Here is a 21,074-nt window from a genome sequence, read left to right as displayed (position 1 = left end):
TCTGAGCGGTCAGAGGGTTCTAAATCTGAACTTGGCCTTCCAGCTTGTTAGGAAGGGTTGTCAAGGTCAGGGAAGTGGACATATTTTATTTACCAGTTTCTTGGCTTCGGATGTTACTTTTGACACTGAGGACATGTGTTGCTCCTTAAGCTCTTGTCTCGGAAGGAACCCCGAAAGTAAGTTAGGGGTCCCCCTGCCTGTGAGGAGGGCGTGGGGCTTACCCAGCTGTCTTCATCTGACACCATAAGAGCAGAGCGTCCTTGGCTGAGCGCGTCTCTCTGTTGTCCTCAGTCTCAATCTTGATGACTTGAATCTGTGAAGACACAAAAAATGCTTCCGGGGCCTGGAGAGCTTGAGGCCAGGGGACCCTCCCCTCCCCATCCTGCCACCAGGGGTCGTGGCAGGTGACACAAGAGATGGGAGAGGCAGCTTCGGGCTGGGGGTGGGGGTCCAGGAGCGTGAGGCTGAGCTCTGGAGTGGGCCAGGACATCCACAACCTGGGAGGCAGTGGTTGTGGATTCAGGTCTCAGTTTCCAGGGAAGCCACCAAACTGAGAGTCCAGGCCAGTTTCCTGATGCAAGCCACCGTCACCTCCCGCCTAGGCTGGAGCAGCAGCCTTCGTGCTGATCTCCCTGTTAGTGCGCCCACAGGGTGGTGGAGACTTGGGTCCCGGACTCAAGAACCGGGCTTGGCATGTGGGTTCCCAGGGACAGAACCAAGATCTCCAAGGTGGCCTCAGCCCCTTCTGCAGGGCTCCAGCCCCCAGCGGAGATCCCTGACTCCCATGGTCTCATTCCCTGATTTTATACCGACAACATCCACACCTGTCTCCAGCTTTCCTTGTCCCCTGAGCTCCATCCCCAGGATCCAGTGGACTCCTGGATGTCCCACCCCCACCCCAATGTCCTGGACCCATAACCACTGCATCTCGAGCTGGCCTTAGTATCTTCCCCAAACTCCTCCCTGTCCCTGTGTCAGGACGGCCCCACCGTCCCCCAGTCCCCAGGCCAGAGCTCTGAGTCTCCGCCTGGATACCCCTTCCCCTAAGGCCTGTCCACGCCACCTCCTGAGTGTCTTCCCCACCTGCCCCCTATTCACTTCCCCACGGTCCCACCCTCGGCCACATCTCTAGCCTCCTCCTTAGGCTCTCGGCTCCCAAGTTTGCTAACCACCTCCAATCCAGAGGGATCTTGCTAAACCTGATGATACACCTTCTCTTGACAAAACTTTCCAATCTTCCCTCATCTCAGGCAGAATAAAATCCAAACTGCTCATCACAGATCACCTGGGCCCTACCAGCCTCTCTGCCTCATCTCCTCCTTGTCTGCCCCTTGCCTCCGTCTTCTAGCCACACTGCTCTTCCTTCTGAACTCCCAACATGCCAAGCTCAGACCTACCACAGGGCCTTTGCACCTGCTGTGCTCCCTGCCTGGAATGCTTTCTCCCTTCATATTCATACGTTGTTCAGCCATCAGCTTCTCAGAGAGCCCTTTTCTGACCATCATATCTAAAATCTCAACAGCACCAACCTGATATTTTATATCTCTTTTACTGCTATCATACTCTATTCTTTTATGCATAGCTTTTTTTGTTTTGTTTTTTGAGACAGAGTCTCACTCTGTTGCCCAGGCTAGAGTGAGTGCCATGGCATCAGCCTAGCTCACAGCAACCTCAAACTCCTGGCTTCAAGCAATCCTGCTGCCTCAGCCTCCCGAGTAGCTGGGACTACAGGCACGCGCCACCATGCCCGGCTAATTTTTTCTCTATATATTTTTAGTTGGTCAATTAATTTCTTTCTATTTTTAGTAGAGACGGGGTCTCACTCAGGCTGGTTTCGAACTCCTGACCTCGAGCAATCCGCCCACCTCGTCCTCCTAGAGAGCTAGGATTACAGGCGTGAGCCACCGTGCCTGGCCATTACATACCATTTATTACCCCGGCCTCCACTGGGAGGCCGAGGCCAGCGGATTGCTAGAGGTCAGGAGTTCAAAACCAGCCTGAGCAAGAGCGAGACCCCATCTCTACTATAAATAGAAAGAAATTAATTGGTCAACTAATACATATAGAAAAAATTAGATGAGCATGATGGTGCATGCTTGTAGTCCCAGCTACTCGGGAGGCTGAGGCAGGAGGATCGCTTGAGCCCAGGAGTTTGAGGTTGCTGTGAGCTAGGCTGACGCCACGGCACTCACTCTAGCCTGGGCAACACAGTGAGACTCTGTCTCAAAAAAAAAAAAAAATAGTATGTAACTTACGGAGTTGCTGTGTGTATTAAATGTCAAGTACTTGGAACAGAGTAAACAATATGTAAATGATGATTATAGGGATGGTGATGATAATGACAATTATTTTTATCATTATTTTTATCCTCACGACCTGATACAGGGTTCCTGGGGATATTTTTGGAAGGCAGGAAGGAAGAAATGGGTAAATGGTGGGGGGCGCCTTCCCGAGGCCCACCGTCTGGGATCACCTGGAAGCGCAGGATTATGGTCCAGACCAGCCCCAGCGTCAGCCGGTGGTTTCCATCCACGATGTCATGCGACCCCACGTTCTCCAGGTGCACGCGCTGCTCCTTCAGGAACTGCAGCGCCTTGTCCACGTTCTCCAGCGAGTGGATGCGCATGCGGCCACGCGTGGGCCTCGGCTAGGGCGGCAGGAGGAGCGCGAGGGGGTCTGGCCAAGGAAGCCCGCCCCTCCCATAGCCACGCCCCCTGCGTGTCCAGGACCTGTCTGCCCTCCCTCGGTTTTATCCAAGACCCAGGACCCTGAGTCACATCATTTCGTGGCTGATTGAGGTCCCTGGCTCCGCCCCGTCCACCCACGCGCCACCCCTTGCCTTGATAACCACGCCCCCAACATGAAGCCCCGCCCCTGATACCTGTAGCTACATCCTGCCCCTTCCCCAGCCCGGGGCTCTTCCCCCTGGTTTTAGGCTCGATTCCTTGCAGGGGCGTTTCTTCCCATTCGATCGCCCTGCCCCCTGAGCTGCAGGCTCCAGGCCTGTAATGAATCTCCACCTTGAATCCCCCGATTTGAGATGAAGCCCCATCCAAGCCCAGAAACACAACCCCACCCATGCAACAAGCCACCCCTCCACAACACTGCGTCCCCAGACCCCCGCGACATAGGTCTCACCCTACCAACGACACTGCCCCCCACCGCCCGCCACAAGAGCTCGGCCCCAGTTTCGTAGCCGTGCCCTTTGCTAGGTCGTAACCCAGACCCGACCTTCTAGCAAGCTCGTCCCTTCTCCGGTAGCCCCGCCCCTTCAAACGAAGCTCCGCCTCCGAACCCAGCCAGCCTGTTCGACCGAATCCCGCTTTGGTTCCCAGCCCAGCCCCCCCCCCACCATTAGCCAGGCCCCAGTCTAGTCCACCCCTTCCAGAGAAGCCCACCCCCCAGCCGCAGACCCCAGGGCCGCCCCCTGTCCCCAGCCCCGCCGGCCCCTCACCAGCTGCTCCCCCGACAGCACTTCCAGCAGCCGCGTGAGCACGAAGCCGTCCCGGAGGTCCGCGTAGAGGTCCGCGATGTGGCAGCCCACGCGGGCCAGGTGCGAGTTCACCCACTTGGTGAAGGTTTTCTTCTGCACAGCCTCGCGCTCATCTGCAGGACAGGCCCTCGTGAGCCCCCGGCCGCCCGCGCAGGAACCCCCGGCCCCTTCCAGCTGCGCTTCGCCCCTCCGCCACCAACCCCGGCTGGGCCCAGCTCTCTGCAAGAGTCCCACCTTGGTACAGGCGCCTCCTCCTACCTGGAGCGCCTGCCCCTGCCCTCCTGCCCACTGGTGACAACCTCCTGCCCTTTATCGCCTTCCTGAGAGATCACTGTTTTCCTGAGAGATCACTTCCACGGGAAGCCGTCCCTGCTTCCTATCTCGGTGGGCTGTGTTCATGCATTCTGTAACTCCGTGTCTGGACTCTGCAGATACAGACAGGGCCTCCCTCCCAGAGCTCAGTTTGGTGGGGGCACGGGTAATACCCCAGGGAACCCCGGGGCTGGGGCGTGGGGAGTTTAAGGAGGAGGAGTGACAGGAGGAAAGTTGTGTCTCAGGAGTTTCTCTGGCTGCTGTGCGAAGAGTGGATCAGAGAGGGCAAAAATGGAGCCTCGAACCTAAGGAGGAGCTTGGAGAAGGGGCTCAGGGGGAGAAAGGATGAGGCCCAGCCAGGGCAGAAGCTGCGGGGTTCGGAGAAGGGGACATATTGCAGAGTCATTTAAGAGGCTGGGCACAGTGGCTCAGGCCTGTAATCCTAGCCTTTGGGAGGCTGAGGTGGGAAGATTGCTTGAGGCCAGGAGTTCAAGACCAGCCTGAGCAAGAGTGAGACCCCGTCTCTACAAAATATAGAAAATTCAGCTGGATGTGGTGGCGCGTGCCTGTAGTCCCAGCTACTCAGGAGGCTGAGGCAGGAAGATTGCTTGAGCTCAGGAGTTTGAGGTTTACAGTGAGCTATGATGATGCCATTGCACTCTAGCCCAGGCAATAGAGTGAGACCCTGTCTCAAAAAAAAAAAAAAAAGGTAAATTCAATGGTTTTTAGTATATTCACAGACTTGTGCGACCATCACCAGTATCTAACATCAGAACACTTTCAACCCCAAAAAGAAACCCGGTGCCCATGAGCAGTCATTCTCCCCTTTTCCCTTCCCTGAACTCTATGCAAACACTGAGCTACTTTCTTTCTCTATGGATTTTGCCTATTGTGGACATTTCACATAAAAAGAGTCATAGAATATGTGGTCTTTTATGTCTCTGGCTCCTTTCACTTAGCTTAATATTTTTAAGAGTCATCTATGTTGTAGCAGGTATCAATATTTTATTTCTTTTAATGGCCAGCTAATATTCCATTGTGTGGATATACTGCATTTTGCTTAACCCTTCATCAGTTGATGAATATTTGGGTTGTTTCCACTTCTTAGTTATGGTGAATAATGCCGCTATGCACGATGGGAAAAAGTTTTTGTGTAGACATGTGTTATCTTGGGTATACACCTAGGAGTAGAATTCCTGGGTCATATAGTAACTTTATGTTTAACTTTTTAAGGAAATGTCTGTTTTCAAAGTAGCTATACCATGTTACATTCCCACCAGCAATGTATGAGGACTCCAATCCCACATCCTTGTCAATACTTGTTATTTTCCCCTTTTTAAATTTATTTTCTGTTTTTAAGAGATGGGGTCTCAAAAAAAAAGAGGTGAGAGTCTTGCTATGTTGCCCAGGCTGGTCTCAAACTCCCGGCCTTAAGTGATCCTCCCACCTCAGCCTCTGAGTAGCTGGGATTACAGGTGCAAGCTACTGCACCTGGTTGCTTTTATTATCATTATTATTATTATTATTATGGCCATCCTAGTGGGTGTGAAGTGGTATTTCATTTTGGTTTTGATTTGCATTTCTCTAATGACTAATGATGTTGAACATCTTTTCATGTTCCCCTCCCCTTTTTTTTAAGAGACAGGGTCTCAATCTGCCACCCAGGCTGGAGTATAGTGGCACGATCATAGCTCACTGCAGCCACCAACTCCTGGGCTCAAACAATCCTCCTGCCTCAGCCTCTTGAGTAGCTGGGACTATAGGCATGCACCACCATGCCTAGCTAATATTTTTAGACATATTTTAATAGACAGGGTTTTGCTATTTTGCCCAGGCTGGTCTCAAACTCCTGGCCTCAAGTGATCTTCCCACCTCAGCCTCCTGAGTTGCTGGGATTACAGGTGTGAGCCACCATACCCAACTTTTTTCATGTTCTTATTGTCATTTGTATATCTTCTTTGGAGAAATGTCTATTTAAATGGTTTGCCCCCCCCCTTTTGAGACAAGGTCTCATTCTGTCGCCCTGGGCTAGAGTGCAGTGCTATCATCATAGCTCACTATAGCCTCAAATTCTTGGGCTCAAGCAATCCTTCTGCCTCAACCTCCCAAGTAGCTGGGACTACAAGTGCACTCCACCAAGCCTGGCTAATTTTTTCTATTTTTGGTAGAGACAGAGTCTCACTATTCCTCAGGCTGGTTTTGAACTCGTGACCTCAAGCAATCATCCCACCTCAGCCTCCCAGAGTGCTAGGATTACAGGCATGAACCACCGCGCCCGGCACTCCTTTGCCCATTTTTTTTTTTTATTCTTTGCTCATTTTTAAATAGGGTTACTTGGCCGGGCGCGGTGGCTCACGCCTGTAATCCTAGCTCTTGGGAGGCCGAGGCGGGCAGATTGCTCAAGGTCAGGAGTTCAAAACCAGCCTGAGCAAGAGCGAGACCCCGTCTCTACTATAAATAGAAAGAAATTAATTGGCCAACTGATATATATATAAAAAATTAGCCGGGCATGGTGGCACATGCCTGTAGTCCCAGCTACATGGGAGGCTGAGGCAGGAGGATTGCTTGAGCCCAGGAGTGTGAGGTTGCTGTGAGCTAGGCTGACGCCACGGCACTCACTCTAGCCTGGATAACAAAGCGAGACTCTGTCTCAAAAAAAAAAAAAATAAAATAAAAAAAAATAAAAATAAAAATAAAAAAATAAAAAAATAAATAGGGTTACTTGTCTTTTTATCATCTGTACTATCTTTGAAACTTCCTGTGAATCTATAATTATTTAATAATTAAAAGTTTTAAAAAAAGGCAATTGCTTCCTGGTCTTTCTCTTTCCTTTCCTGGCCCCCATAAGCTGGAACAGCAAGGTCTACAGAATACAGGATGGAAGGAACCTGGAATCCACATTGACTGCTTGGAGCTGAGTCACCTGCCAACTGGGCTGCTCATTTGGGACTATCCAGGAGAGAGAATAAGCTTTTATTTCCTTTAAACCAAGTATCATTCAGTCTTTTTTGTTAACAGCAGCTTAGCCTGGACAATTACTGTTTGGATTTCATCACAATTTTTTTTTTTTTTGAGACAGAGTCTCCCTTTGTTGCCCAGGCTAGAGTGAGTGCCGTGGCATCAGCCTAGCTCACAGCAACCTCAAACTCCTGGGCTCAAGCGATCCTCCTGCCTCAGCCTCCTGAGTAGCTGGGACTACAGGCATGCGCCACCATGCCTGGCTAATTTTTTCTATATATATTAGTTGGCCAATTAATTTCTTTCTATTTATAGTAGAGATGGGGGTCTTGCTCTTGCTCAGGCTGGTTTCGAACTCCTGACCTCGAGCAATCTGCCCTCCTCGGCCTCCCAGAGTGCTAGGATTACAGGCATGAGCCACCACGCCCAGCCCATCACAAAATTTTTAAGTTTCCTATTAATGCAGGAATAAAGGCGTGTATTTCTAGCCTATTTCCCCTTTCAACCATTGGAAATCTCTCAGTAATTTCCTTTTTCATAAAATTTACCTTTTGTAACATTATTGTTACATTATTGCATTTTACTCTGGCAGAATACACATTGATTGCTCTGTATTTTTTTGACTTTTTTGTATTCAAGTTGCATCTTGAATGTTTACCTCTAATTTGAAAGCAAATCTGCAGATATTAGCAGCACATCCAAATGAAATATCTTGTTTGTTTAAATGTGGGTTTGTGCCGTTTAGACTGGTTGGGGGCCTGTGTGAACATGATCATCAATCCCACGTGGGGAAGTGATGACAGGAAAGACGTTGAATTGGTATTTGTTCCTCTGCCCTCTAATGGCCAAAGCCCATGCCAAATAGCAGATTTTGGCTAATACTAAAGCCAAAGTGGAACACTAGTACATGCCCAGATTGGTACCAGAATGAGGACAGTTGGATTCTGTCCTTCTTGTAATGACGACTGGCCATGTGACTTCTCGACGTCATCTCCCTTCTCCAGGCCCCCATTTTCCCATTTGTTAAAAAAGGGGCTTTGAGCTAAGCTGATGCCACTGGCACTCTAGCCCAGGTAACAGAGTGAGACTCTGTCTCACAAAAAAAAAAAAAAAAAAAAAAAAAAAAAGGTGGGTGGGGCTTGGACTAGATCAGGGTTTCTTCAGTGGGTTCTTGGAGACCTCTGGTGTTTGAGATCTCATGCTTGAGGGAGAGGAATCCATGACAGTATTTTTTGTTTTGTACTTTCACTTTGATTATGCCCAAAGAAAATCAATAGAAACATATCCTAGGCCAGGCGCTGCGGCTCACACCTGTAATCCTAGCTCTCTGGGAGGCCGAGGCAGGTGGATTGCTCAAGCTCAGGAGTTCAAAACCAGCCTGAGCAAGAGTGAGACCCCATCTCTACTATAAATAGAAAGAAATTAATTGGCCAACTGATATATATATAAAAAATTAGCCGGGCATGGTGGCGCATGCCTGTAGTCCCAGCTACTCGGGAGGCTGAGGCAGAAGGATCACTCGAGCCCAGGAGTTTGAGGTTGCTGTGAGCTAGGCTGACGCCACGGCACTCACTCTAGCCTGGACAACAAAGCGAGACTCTGTCTCAAAAAAAAAAAAAAAAAAAAAAAAAATTAACCAGGCATGGTGGCGCATGCCTGTAGTCCCAGCTACTCGGGAGGCTGAGGCAGGAGGATCGCTTGAGCCCAGGAGTTTGAGGTTGCTGTGAGCTAGGCTGATGCCACGGCACTCACTCTAGCCTGGGCAACAGAGTAAGACTCTGTCTCAAAAAAAAAGAAATATATCCCAGTCCATCTCGATGACAACTTCATACAGGATGATGCCATGAGATTTTGGTATTTGTGATTACAATATTGGTAGCATGGAGCCGGGATCTAGAACTGAAATGCTGGCTGGGTACAGTGGCTCATGCCTGTAACCCTAGCACTCTGTGAGGCCAAGGAAATTGCTGGAAATTTGCTTAAGGTCAGGAGTTCAAGACCAGCCTGAGCAAGAGCAAGACCCTGTCTCTACAAAAAAATAGAGAAATTAGCCAGGCGTGGTGGCGCATGCCTGGAGTCAGAGCTACTTTGGAGGCTGAGGCTGGAGGATCACTTAAGCCCAGGAGTTTGAGGTTGCAGTGAGCTATGGTGATGTCACTGCACTCTAGCTGGAGCAATAGAACAAGACTCTGTCTCAAAAAAAAAAAAAAAAAAAAAAAAGGAATTGAAATGCCCACAGAGTCCAGACAGGCTGTACACAGTGAAGAACTAGGACCTTCTACAAGGGGGCTGTGGCCACAGGGCCTTGTGACTGTAGCCTGACGGATGGAGGCCAGCATTGCCGTATCATGTGATAGTTCATGAGGAGCCAAAAATCTGGCTTTTTTAAAGTCAAAATTTCCCTATTTTTAAATGTTGGCAACTGATTTACCTTTTTATAAAGCACAGTGGGGGTGTAACCAAATATGTCTCTGAGTGCCGCTCTGACCTAAGGTGACACTGAGTGTTCACCGTGTTGGTACATTTGGCTACCATGTGCATTTGCCTTCTGTTGGGCCCTCTGGTGCCACCGTCCACTTCTCTGGGCCCCAGGAGGCTGGCGGTGTGGACTGTATGAATGGGCTCCCCAACCCTCAGAGGTCCTCAGGCTCCTGGTCAGGTTGGGCCAGCAGGAGATCGGGGGGCAGGGGGGGATTTTTTTTTTTTACTTTATTTATTTATTGAGTCAGAGTCTCACTGAGTTGCCTGGGCTAGAGTGCCGTGGCATCAGCCTAGCTCTAGGCAACCTCAAACTCCTGGGCTCAAGCGATCCTCCTGCCTCAGCCTCCCGAGTAGCTGGGACTACAGGTATGTGTCACCATGCCAGGCTCATTTTTTCTATATATATTTGGTTGGCCAATTAATTTCTTTCTATTTTTGGTAGAGGTGGGGTCTCACTGTTGCTCAGGCTGGTTTCGAACTCCTGACCTTGAGTGATCTGCCCCCCTGGCTTCCCAGAGTGCTAGGATTACAGGCTCTGCTATTGCTCTCATACTGAGTTCTTTTACCATTTATATATTCTTCCCCACAGTGGGAATCACCAATTACAAGTGGAACACATTTCCTTAGAATAAGACTTTAATTTATTCATACACTTAATACATTGAGACTTTCATAGAGGAGAGGAGTAACTACTCCTTTATCCATTGGCTTATCCATGGCTAAGGGGGAAAAGATAGAGACTTAATATGTAAATGATATGTTTAGACATCTGGGAAAAGTTAGGAAGCCAAAGAATACTGAATATTGAGAGCAATGTGGGTCTATCATAACCCTCATGCCTGCCGACAGGAGTAAAGGCAGGGACGGCCACTCTAAAAGCTATCTGAGGCCGGGTGTGGCGGCTCACGCCTGTAATCCTAGCTCTCTGGGAGGCCGAGGCAGGAGGATTGCTCAAGGTCAGGAGTTCGAAACCAACCTGAGCAAGAGCGAGACCCCGTCTCTACTATAAATAGAAAGAAATTAATTGGCCAACTAATATATATAGAAAAAATTAGGGCCGGGCGAGGTGGCTCACGCCTGTAATCCTAGCTCTCTGGGAGGCCGAGGCGGGCGGATTGCTCAAGGTCAGGAGTTCGAAACTAGCCTGACAAGAGTGAGACCCCGTCTCTACTATAAATAGAAAGAAATTAATTGGCCAACTAATACATATAGAAAAAATTAGCCAGGCATGGTGGCACATGCCTGTAGTCCCAGCTACTCGGGAGGCTGAGGCAGCAGGATCACTTGAGCCCAGGAGTTTGAGGTTGCTGTGAGCTAGGCTGACGCTACGGCACTCATTCTAGCCTGGGCAACAAAGCAAGACTCTGTCTCAAAAAAAAAAAAAAAAAATTAGTCGGGCATGGTGGCGCATGTGTGTAGTCCCAGCTACTCGGGAGGCTGAGGCAGGTGGATCGCTTGAGCCCAGGAGTTTGAGGTTGCTGTGAGCTAGGCTGACACCACAGCACTCACTCTAGCCTGGGCAACAGAGTGAGACTCTGTCTCAAAAAAAATAAAAAAAAATAAAAGCTATCTGACATTCCTAAGTCAAATTATATCAGGACATACTTGCTTGACCCAGCAATTCGGACCCTGGGTCAAGTCCCAAAGACTTTTCTCACACTGGTTCATAAAGAACCATCAAGAGCATGTTCCATGCAGTACTATCTGTTCAGAGGGGAGGTTTGGGGGTGTCCCTTGCTGGGAAGAAGTCACATATTGTGAGAGCAAACAATGGGCCCCAGGCAGCAGTTAAAAGCAACAGATTAGATTCCCTTAGAACCACACGGACAAGTCTTCAGGCACAATGCTGAGTGTGGAAATAATGCAAAGAATGCAATCTAGAACATGATAAAACTTGCATGGGTTAGCAATACTTGCATGCACGAACCCACGGATATATGGATCGCAGATTTATAACAAAGTGACATTGCATTTCACTAGAAGAAAAAATAGTCTTTTCAATAAATGGAGCTGAGTCAACTGGATATCCAAGTGCAGAAAAAATGAACCTGACCCACACTGTTCTCAACAATACATGATAATAAATTTCATTTGGCTTAAAAATCTAAATGTGAAAGCAATACAATAAGGCCTTTAGAAGAAAACATCAAAGAATATCTCCGTGACCTTGGAGTAGGCAAAGATTTCTTAAGTAAGACACAAATAATGTTAGCCATATAGGAAATCATTATTAAAATAGACTACATTAAAATTAAGAAATTCTGTCCCTTAATAGGCACCATTAAGAGGACAAAAAGACAAGCCACAGAGTGGGAGAAAACTCAACACATATATCCATCAGAGTAGTTGTACTCCTCCAAAACTATCAGAAAAAGGCAGACAAATTGATTTAAAAAAATCAGCAAAAGACTTGAATGGGCTGGGCACAGTGGCTCACGCCTGTAATTCTAGCACTCTGGGAGGCCGAGGTGGGCAGATCACTCAAGGTCAGGAGTTCGAAACCAGCCTGAGCAACAGTGAGACCCCACCTCTACCAAAAGTAGAAAGAAATTAATTGGCCAACCAAAAATATATAGAAAACTTAGCCGGGCATGGTGACGGATGCCTGTAGTCCCAGCTACTCAGGAGGCTGAGGCAGGAGGATCGCTTGAGCCCAGGAGTTTGAGGTTGCTGTGAGCTGGGCTGATGCCATGGCACTCTAGCCCAGGCAACAGAGTAAGACTCTGTCTCAAAAAAAAAAAAAAAAAAAAAAAAAGAAAGACTTGAATGGTCTTTTCACAAGAGGATATTCGAATGGCCAATAAACATATGCAAATGGGCTCCACCTCATTAGTTGTCATTAGTCATCAGGAAAACTCAAAGTGCAACCATAATAGAATGCACACGGCTGGGTGCAGTGGCTCACACCTGTAATCCTAGCACTCTGGGAGGCCGAGGCGGGCGGATTGCTCGAGGTCAGGAGTTTGAAACCAGCCTGAGCAAGAGCGAGACCCCGTCTCTACTATAAATAGAAATAAATTAATTGGCCAACTAATATATATAGAAAAAATTAGCCGGGCATGGTGGCACATGCCTGTAGTTCCAGCTACTTGTGAGGCTGAGGCAGCAGGATTGCTTGAGCCCAGGAGTTTGAGGTTGCTGTGAGCTAGGCTGATGCCACGGCACTCACTCTAGCCTGGGCAACAAAGGGAGAATCTGTCTCAAAAAAAAAATTTAACAACACTGACCATACCAAGGGTTGGATGTACAACAAATGAATTGCTCATACACTGCTGGTGGGAAGTAAAATGGTACAAGCTGGCAGCTTCCACTAAAGTAGAGACATACATCTTCTATGACCCAAGAACTTCACTCCTCGTGGGTACAGGCCACCAGAAATGAGTGCATATTACCGCCAAAAACGTGCTGGAAAGTTGAGAGTACCACCATTTGTCTAATAATAGCCCCAAATTAGAAGCAGCCCAAATGCTCATCAACAGGTGAATGGATAAACAAATGGCGATATTGCGGAATACTCCACGGCAACGAGAAGGAACAGCCAACAAGTCCGGGAAGACATGGTTGAATCTCACAAGCATAATGAGGAGTGGATGAAGCCAGACACAAAAGAGTACCCAACGAATTATTCCATTTGCATAAAGTTCAAACACTAGCAAGATGAATCTATGCTGTTGCAAGTTTATTTCCCATACAGGCCACCAAAACTATAAATAAATAGCTAAGAAGTTAGATAAGTGTTTACCCTTGGACCGTAGTGATACAGAGGTGGCCTAAGCGGGATTCTCTGGGGCTGTCATGTTCTGTTTCTTGTATGGGCACTGGTTACAAGAGAGTGCTCATTTGTGGAAATAATGGCCACTCATGATTTACCTGCCATTCCCTGTGCATGTACTACTTTATCATAATAATAAAGAGTTAAATCTGTACATACACCTGCATACTAATTAGCAGTGCATATTTTGCAAAATCTTCCAGGTGCATGGGAAAAGATTCTCATTAAAACTATCCAAATGTTGTTGCCTATGAGGAGAATGAATGGGTGTGAGATACAGCAATAAAAGAGAACAAACAAATCAATAAAGAGAAGAGAGGGCTCGCACAGATGAATGACAACAGCAAGCCACAAAGTGTGGAGGGTGACTAATGGTTCTCGCTGAACATGGGGTCTAAACAATTTTTTAAAGCATCTCCATGCAAAAAGCATGTCACGGAGGACCCTGATCAAAGGTTTTGCCTTGGTGTGAATAGAGAAAAACTATGAGAGAAGTGAGCAAAGAGAGGCAAAAGAAATGTACCACCGTGGTCCACATCATGTTTGCACTTTGAGCAGCAGATACTTTCAGCAGGACAGCAGGAAGTGACTGTCAACCTGAATGTTATGGCTTTGTGGTTTGGGCCTGGAGTTCCTCTATAAATATGTTTTAGTTGTAGAGCTATACTAGAACTTCAGGCATAAGAGGTTTTTTTGTTTTCATTTTTTTTTTTTTTTTGAGACAGGGTGTTACTTTATGTCACACAGGCTAGAGTGCAGTGGCATCATCATAGCTCACTGTAACTTCAAACTCTTGGGCTCAAGCGATCCTCCTGCCTCAGCCTCCCCAGTAGCTAGGATGACAGGTGTGCACCATCACACCTGGCTAATTTTTCTATTTTTTGTAGAGACAGGATCAGCATGGGAGATTTAAGCAGAGTTATGCATTTGTGTGAATTTATGGAAACTATAATTGCAATAATTTAGGTGTACACAGAAATGTATAAGAAAATTTTTTTATCTTAAAGGGAATCCTGGCCTAGATGTTCTCTGAAGCATGGTTCTAAGATTTGATTCTCATCTTCCCATAGCCCATCTCTGCTTGAAATCTTTCCATGGCTCCCTGGTGCCCTCCAAGGCCCTTTAAGATCTGACCCCCACTGGCTCTCCCAGCATCATTGCTCCTCACCTGTAGCTGTCTCACTCAAGCCACTCCTAACTTCTGGAGGTCTTGTATATGCTGTTTCCTCTGCGGAGAATATTTTTCTAGTCTTCATCTGAGCGTTCATTCCTATTCATCCTTTAGGCCTTAACTAAGGCATCTCCTCCTCCAGGAGGCCCTCCTTGATTTTCCAGGCTGGATCAAGTACCTCCTCCTGGCTGCTATAGAGCGTGGGCCTCCCTATCACAGCCCTCTGCCTGTACTTGCTTATAACAGCCCTGACCCCTCTGGGCCATCACTATCTGGCTGGATCTGTCCCTCCCACTAGACTGGAGCCCTGCAGGGGCAGGACCAGGGCTGGCTCAGCTGTGCCCCTCATATCATCTAGCACAGCCCGGGCACACAGCAGGCACTAAATAAATATTTTATGGATAAAATATCAAATTCTAGAATTCTAAGTTCATGTGTTCTAAGTTCTAAGTTCATATGTTCATGTGTTTTTAACATCCTAGGAGTAAAAGTATGATTCTAAATTTCCACGAGTATGTCTTTATCACTCTAGATTTCTACATTAGAGGAAGTTAGCAATCCATGGGTTAAATCTGGCTCACATTTTGTGGCACATACAGATTTTTTTTTTTTTTTTTTTTTTTTGAGACAGAGTCTCACTCTGTTGCCCAGGCTAGAGTGAGTGCCGGGGCGTCAGCCTAGCTCACAGCAACCTCAAACTCCTGGGCTCAGGCGATCCTCCTGCCTCAGCCTCCCGAGTAGCTGGGACTACAGGCATGTGCCACCATGCCCGGCTCATTTTTTCTATATATATTAGTTGGCCAATTAATTTCTTTCTATTGATAGTAGAGATGGGGGTCTCGCTCTTGCTCAGGCTGGTTTCAAACTCCTGACTTCGAGCAATCCGCCCGCGTCGGCCTCCCAGAGTGCTAGGATTATAGGCGTGAGCCACCGCACCTGGCAGATTTTTTTTTTTTTAATTGAGAAATTCTAGACAAATGTCAGAGCTGGTAACATTAGGGCCCTTATTTCCCCTTGGCTGGAGCTGGTGATCAGGGCATTATTGTCTAGTACACTCCTTATTTATGTCTCTTGTTTCCCTGGAGGCCTTTGAGTTTGACACCCCTGCCTGACATCTTATAAAGTTCCAAGAATCTTAGTATCAAAGATCCCATGATTATAACATGCTGAGTTACTAAAGTTCTGAGATTTGGAGGGAACTGACTCTGATATTAAGGTTTTAAAATTTCATGATTATAACAATCTATATTTGATGATTATGGTTCTCCATGTTTCTAAGACCTCAAAGTCCCAAGGGTCAGTGCCAGGGGTTTCATGCTTTAAAGGTTTGTGATTATGAAGTTACACATCTCGGAGGATTCTCAAGGTCTTTGCACATAGAGTTTTTTTTTTTTTTTTTTTTTTTTTTTGAGACAGAGTCTCGCTTTCTTGCCTAGGCTAGAGTGAGTGCCGTGGCGTCAGCCTAGCTCACAGCAACCTCAGACTCCTGGGCTCAAGCAATCCTGCTGCCTCAGCCTCCCGAGTAGCTGGGACTACAGGCACGAGCCACCATGCCCGGCTGATTTTTTTTTATATTATATATATTAGTTGGCCAATTAAATTCTTTCTATTTTTTTATGGTAGAGACGGGGTCTCACTCAGGCTGGTTTTGAACTCCTGACCTTGAGCAATCCGCCCGCCTCGGCCTCCCAGAGTGCTAGGATTACAGGCGTGAGCCACCGCGCCCGGCCGCACATAGAGTTTTAATGTTGATGATTAAACACTTCTGAGATTCCAAAGCCCTGTGAATATAAAGTCCTGGGTTCAAGGATCTATAATTCTGAAGGTCTGAGGTTCTAAGACTTTATAATTATAACATTCTCTGGTCTTTGCTGATAAATCAAAGACATCAAAGTAGGGTGACCAACTATCTTGGTTGGCCCAAGGCTGACGGTTTCAGTGGTGAAACCAGGAAGGTCTGATCACTCTATCTCAAAGTTCTCAGGGTCTACATTTTTAATCTGCAACTCTAAAGGTTTAGGATTACAACATCCCAAGCATCTATGTGTATTAGAGTTTAGGTTTCTAAGGGCCTAAGATCCTAGGGCCAATGGTTAAAATTTCTTAGGTCTGTGAGTAAAAAGTTCTACATTTCCAGGGGTCTCTGTTTCTGAAGGTCTAAGAATCTCTGAGTATAATATTCGAAGGTCCTAAAACCCAGTGGTTCTGCATTTTGGGATTCTAATGAAATATGCTTATAAAGTCCCACATTTCTGGGATTGTACATTTCTAAGGATTTGGGGTTTTTTTCTTTGAGACAGTATTTCTATGTTACCCAGACTGGTCTCCAACTCCTGGCCTCAAGTGATCCTCTCACCTAAGCCTCCAGGGTAGCTGGGACTACAGGCATGCACCACTATGCCAGCTAATTGTAAAATTTTTTTTGTAGATACGAGGGTCTCACTATGCTGCTCAGGTTGGTCTTGAACTCCTGGCCTCAAGTGATCCTCCCACCTCAGCCTCCCCAAGTCACTGGGATTACAGGCCTGAGCCACCGTACCCAGCTATTTTCTAAGGTCCTAAGGCTATGCCGCCCCATAAGCAGCAATGAGCTACATGTGTCTCTTTAAACTTAAATTAATTAAAACTAAATAAAATGTAAAATTCAGCCCTTCAAGTAGCATTGGGCACATTTCAACTGCTCAATAGCCACACATACTAGTGATTACTATATTGGACATCACAGAAATGGAACATTTCTGTCATCGTGTTCTAAAGAGTCAAGGGGTAAGTGTCTGTAACTCTCTCTCTTCCCACTCTCCTGGCCATCGAGGTACCCTCCCCCACCCCCCTTTCTCATCCCACCCAGCCCTCCTCCAGGTACCTGCCAAGGCCTTGATTCGGGAGCACTCAAAGAGTGAGGCGGCTGCGTTGGAGGAGGCCGGCTGCTCCCTCTCCCAGCCCCGGTCTGGACTCTCCCAGCGGGTGGCAAGGTTGTTGTTGTTAGAAGCAGGCAGGCCCTCCATGTTGTCCACCTCCCCTGGCACCTGCGCCATTGGGGAAGGTGAGGCCTGGGGAGGGGAAGAGGCAGGTTAGGGATGGAAACAGGGCCTAAGGGAGAGGAGAGGTAAAAAAAAAAAAAAAAAAAAAAAAAAAAAGAAACAGGGCCTAAGCCCGAGGTCCCACTTCTTTTTTTTTTTTTTTTGAGACAGAGTCTAACTCTGCTGCCCTGGCTAGAGTGCCGTGGCATCAGCCTCGCTCACAGCAACCTCAAACTCCTGGGCTCAAGTGATCCTCCTGCCTCAGCCTCCCGAGTAGCTGGGACTACAGGCATGTGCCACCATGCCCAACTAATTTTTTATATATTTTTAGTGGGCCAATTAATTTCTTTCTATTTTTAGTAGAGACGGGGTCTTGCTCTTGATCAGGCTGGTCTTGAACTCCTGAGCTCAAATGATCCGCCTGCCTCAGCCTCTCAGAGTGCTAGGATTACTGGCGTGAGCCACCATGCCCGGCCTGGAGGTCCCACTTCTGACTGGCTGTGCATCTTATCCCCTCTCTTGCCCTCTGTCTTTAAAGTAAACATAATAATAATGATAATAATGTTCACCCTGACCATTTCAGGGCTATGGTAAACCACCTGGCACAGGGCAAGGGCTCAGCAAATTGTCACTGTTATTACTATTAGAACAATAACATTATCAGTTATAGAATTCTAGAATGCAGTAATTACAAAAATGAACACTTATTGATAATGAACATTTGCACTGTTCTCAGTACTTTATATGCATTCTCTTATTTAATTTCCACAAATATAACTCCCTAAAGATCAGCTATTATGACATCAATTTTTTTGTTTGTTTGTTTGAGACAGGGTCTCTGTCACCCAGGCTAGAGTGTAGTGGTACAATCAAAGTTCACTGTAACCTTAAACTTCTGGGCTGGAGTGATCCTTCTGCCTCAGTTTCCCAAGTAGCTGGGACTACAGGCGTGCACCACCACGCCTGGCTAATTTCTCTATCTTTCTGTAGAGATGGGGTCTCGCTCTTGCTCAGGCTGATCTTGAACTCCTGAGCTCAAGCAATCCCCCCACCTCAGCCTCACAAAGTGGTAGGAATACAGGGGTGAGCCACCGTGCCTAGTAATGCCACCAATTTTATAGAGGAGGAAACTTAATCACAGCGGGGTTAATCCATTTGCCTAAGGTTACACAGCTAGTAAGTAGCTAGGATTCAAACACAGGCATTGTGATAGAATTACAGTATTAATGGCCCCAACTCTTCACCAGTGTAGCCACACCCTCTGCCATGTAACTCTTCAGTGTCCTACTGCTAGGGTAGGGGACCATGCCACACCACTTAACTCTGCATTTGGCCATACGATTTGCTTTGGCCAACAGAATTCAGCGGAAGTGCTGGTGTGCCAGCTCTGAGGCTAGGACTCTAGAGACCTTGCATATTTCTGCTTGTGCTCAGCTGTGGCCGTGAGGAAAACACGCCTGGGGCTAGACCAGGTCCCAGGCCCCAGTCCTTCCAGCCAAGGCCAGCAGCGCTGCCAACACTGCCCCCACTCTGACCCCAACGTGTGAATGAGCCCAGCAGAAACCAGAAGAACTGCCCAGCTCAGTCCAGCCTAAATTGCTGAGTTCAGATTGGATGGCTAAATAAATGCTTGGTGTTTTAAGACACTGAGTTTCAGAGTGGCTTGTTATGCGGGCACTATGTGGCAATAGCTAACTGCCATATTGTTTGGCCCCAGAGCTATGCTCTAGAATGCTGCTAGATTGTAAATAGGAAATTTAAAGGGGTGGGTGACATCAGATATATCTCCTCCACCCTCTGGAATCTCAGGCCTGATTCTAAGACTAAGAAAAGAGGGGATTAGGAGATCGATGTTCCCCTTCATAAGAGACCCAGACAATTGCCAACCCTATATTCTAGGAAGGCAGGGTTTGGGGTTTGGTCAGTATAGTAGAAATTGTCCCATGGTCCGGGCGTGGTGGCTCATGCCTATAATCCTAACACTCTGGGAGGCCGAGGTGGGAGGATCGCTTGGGCTCAGGAGTTTGAGACCAGCCTGAGCAAGAGCAAGACCCCGTCTCTACTAAAAATAGAAAAATTAGCCCAGCATGGTGGCACGTGCCTTGTTGTTCCAGCTATTCAGGAGACTGAGGCAGGAGGATCACTTGAGCCCAGGAATTTGAGGTTGCTGTGAGCTAGGCTGACACCACAGCACTCTAGCCTGGGCAACAAAACGAGACTGTCTCAAAAAAGAAAAGAAAAGAAATTGCCCCTTTTGGTGCCAAAATCCATTTTTATTCTTCCCTTCTTCCAGAGAGAGTGAGCGCATGGCTACCTACCACCTGTGTGACCTTGGCCAAGTCACTTCCCCCTTTCTGGGCCTCAGTTTGTTCATCTGTAAAATGATAATGATAAGGGCGCCCATTTCGTAGGGGTGTTTGAAGATGAAATAAGTTAATGAAGCAGGAACACAGTGTCTGGTACCCAGCAAGCCCTCCGTACCTGTTCCCCGCTACACTTCTTCATCCTCCCTCACATATCTCAGCAAACCAAAGTGCCTGTTCTGGAGTCACACAGAAATGCGTTCAAGTCCTGCTTTCTTATTCCTGCATCCTTAACCGGGGGTATCTTTAACTTGGCCTCTCTATGCCTCAGTTTCCCTCCCTGTTAAACCGTGTTTCTTCCATGGAGGACACTTGGGGATGGGAAGGCGCTTGGCACTTCTGAGCTCTCAGGCCGGGAGACAGCTTTGGCCATTACGTGACCGAAGGAGAAGGCAGGGAGAAGGCGGCGGGAGAAGGGGTGTCCTGGCGGCCTCAGCAAAGGCTGGCCCCGGCGCTGAGCTGCGGGTGGGATCAGATGCTTTAACCCTTGCAAGGCCGCGCCTCTGCCTGCGGTCCAGACACCGTGCCCAAGGAGGGGGACCTGGAAGGACAAGGCCTGAGGGTGAGACCCACGCGCAGCGCAGAGGCTGGACCGGGTGTGGGGCCGGGAGCCGGTTCTGCCCTCCATCCCCTGCCTCCCGCCAGCCGGGGGACGCGGGGCTCAGGCCATGCCCACGGCGCGGAGGAGGGATGCTCTGCTCGCAGGTGGGGAGATGCCGGGGGAGGGGCCATCCGCGCCACCGCCACTCACCTGGGGCCGCGGCCGCGGGGGCCGCCGTCCTGGCTGTCGCTGCGCCCGACCGCCCTGCCTGTCGGCGTCCGCGGCCCGGCCCGGCCCGGCCCGGCTCAGCTCGGCCCCGCCGGCCCGCGGCTCGGCCAGACCCGCATGCGCCGCCGCCGCCGCCGCCGCCGCGCCTTCCTCCGCTCGCGCCGCCGCGCTCGGCGCGCCCCCGCCCCTCCCGCCCGCGGGCCCGCAGCCCGCCGCGCCGGCCCCCGCGCCGCCACACGCCGGCCACCGCGTGATGCGCTGCGCTCGCGAGGGGGACACGCAGCGCCACCCACACTCACACACGCCCGCGCCGCCGCGCGCTCCCCGGCCGCTCAGCGCCCCAGCGCACTCTCCGCGCCCTCACGGCCGCGCGGCGCCTCTCCCTCACGGGCCGTGCGCGGTCACTCCCGTCGCAGGCAGGCTCACACATGGGTCCCTCACTGGAATGCTGCCTGGCGGCGTCGCGCTGCCACACACTCAAATAAGGTCACCGCCGCGCACGAAGTGTCACACACAAACACACGTGTCACACACTGTCGCGCGCTCCCAGGCAGTCACAGAGTGTCATACGCCCACACATCTCACACAGCTGCACAATCACGTAGTGTCACGCACTTTTCCACACTCGCACGAACTTGTCCAGGCAGTCACCGTTCACGTCATACCACACACTCATACGTCACACAGTCCCAGGGGTCACGAATAGCCCCCACAACAGAAGCGCCCGCAGCCACA

General features: G+C 48.8%; 1 protein-coding gene across 1 annotated transcript in view; it reads right to left on the bottom strand.

Annotated features, from left to right (window-relative positions):
• The window catches only part of SPTBN4 (spectrin beta, non-erythrocytic 4), a 79,309-nt gene extending 58,546 nt beyond the window's left edge, over positions 1-20,763 (bottom strand). Inside the window, exons 1-6 of the mRNA XM_075993097.1 lie at positions 20,639-20,763; positions 19,689-20,111; positions 17,051-17,237; positions 3,455-3,606; positions 2,474-2,647; positions 222-313 (exon numbers count right to left, since the gene is read on the bottom strand). Coding sequence (XP_075849212.1) covers positions 222-313; positions 2,474-2,647; positions 3,455-3,606; positions 17,051-17,237; positions 19,689-19,712 — 629 coding nt within the window. The 5' untranslated portion in view covers positions 19,713-20,111; positions 20,639-20,763. The remainder of the gene's footprint in view (positions 1-221; positions 314-2,473; positions 2,648-3,454; positions 3,607-17,050; positions 17,238-19,688; positions 20,112-20,638) is intronic.
• Between the last annotated feature and the right edge of the window lie 311 nt (positions 20,764-21,074).

This window comes from Microcebus murinus, chromosome 16, assembly GCF_040939455.1.
Source record: "Microcebus murinus isolate Inina chromosome 16, M.murinus_Inina_mat1.0, whole genome shotgun sequence".
Lineage (NCBI taxonomy): Eukaryota > Metazoa > Chordata > Mammalia > Primates > Cheirogaleidae > Microcebus > Microcebus murinus.
Note: the sequence above shows the minus strand (reverse complement) of the source record. Positions and strands in the feature narration are given on the sequence as shown.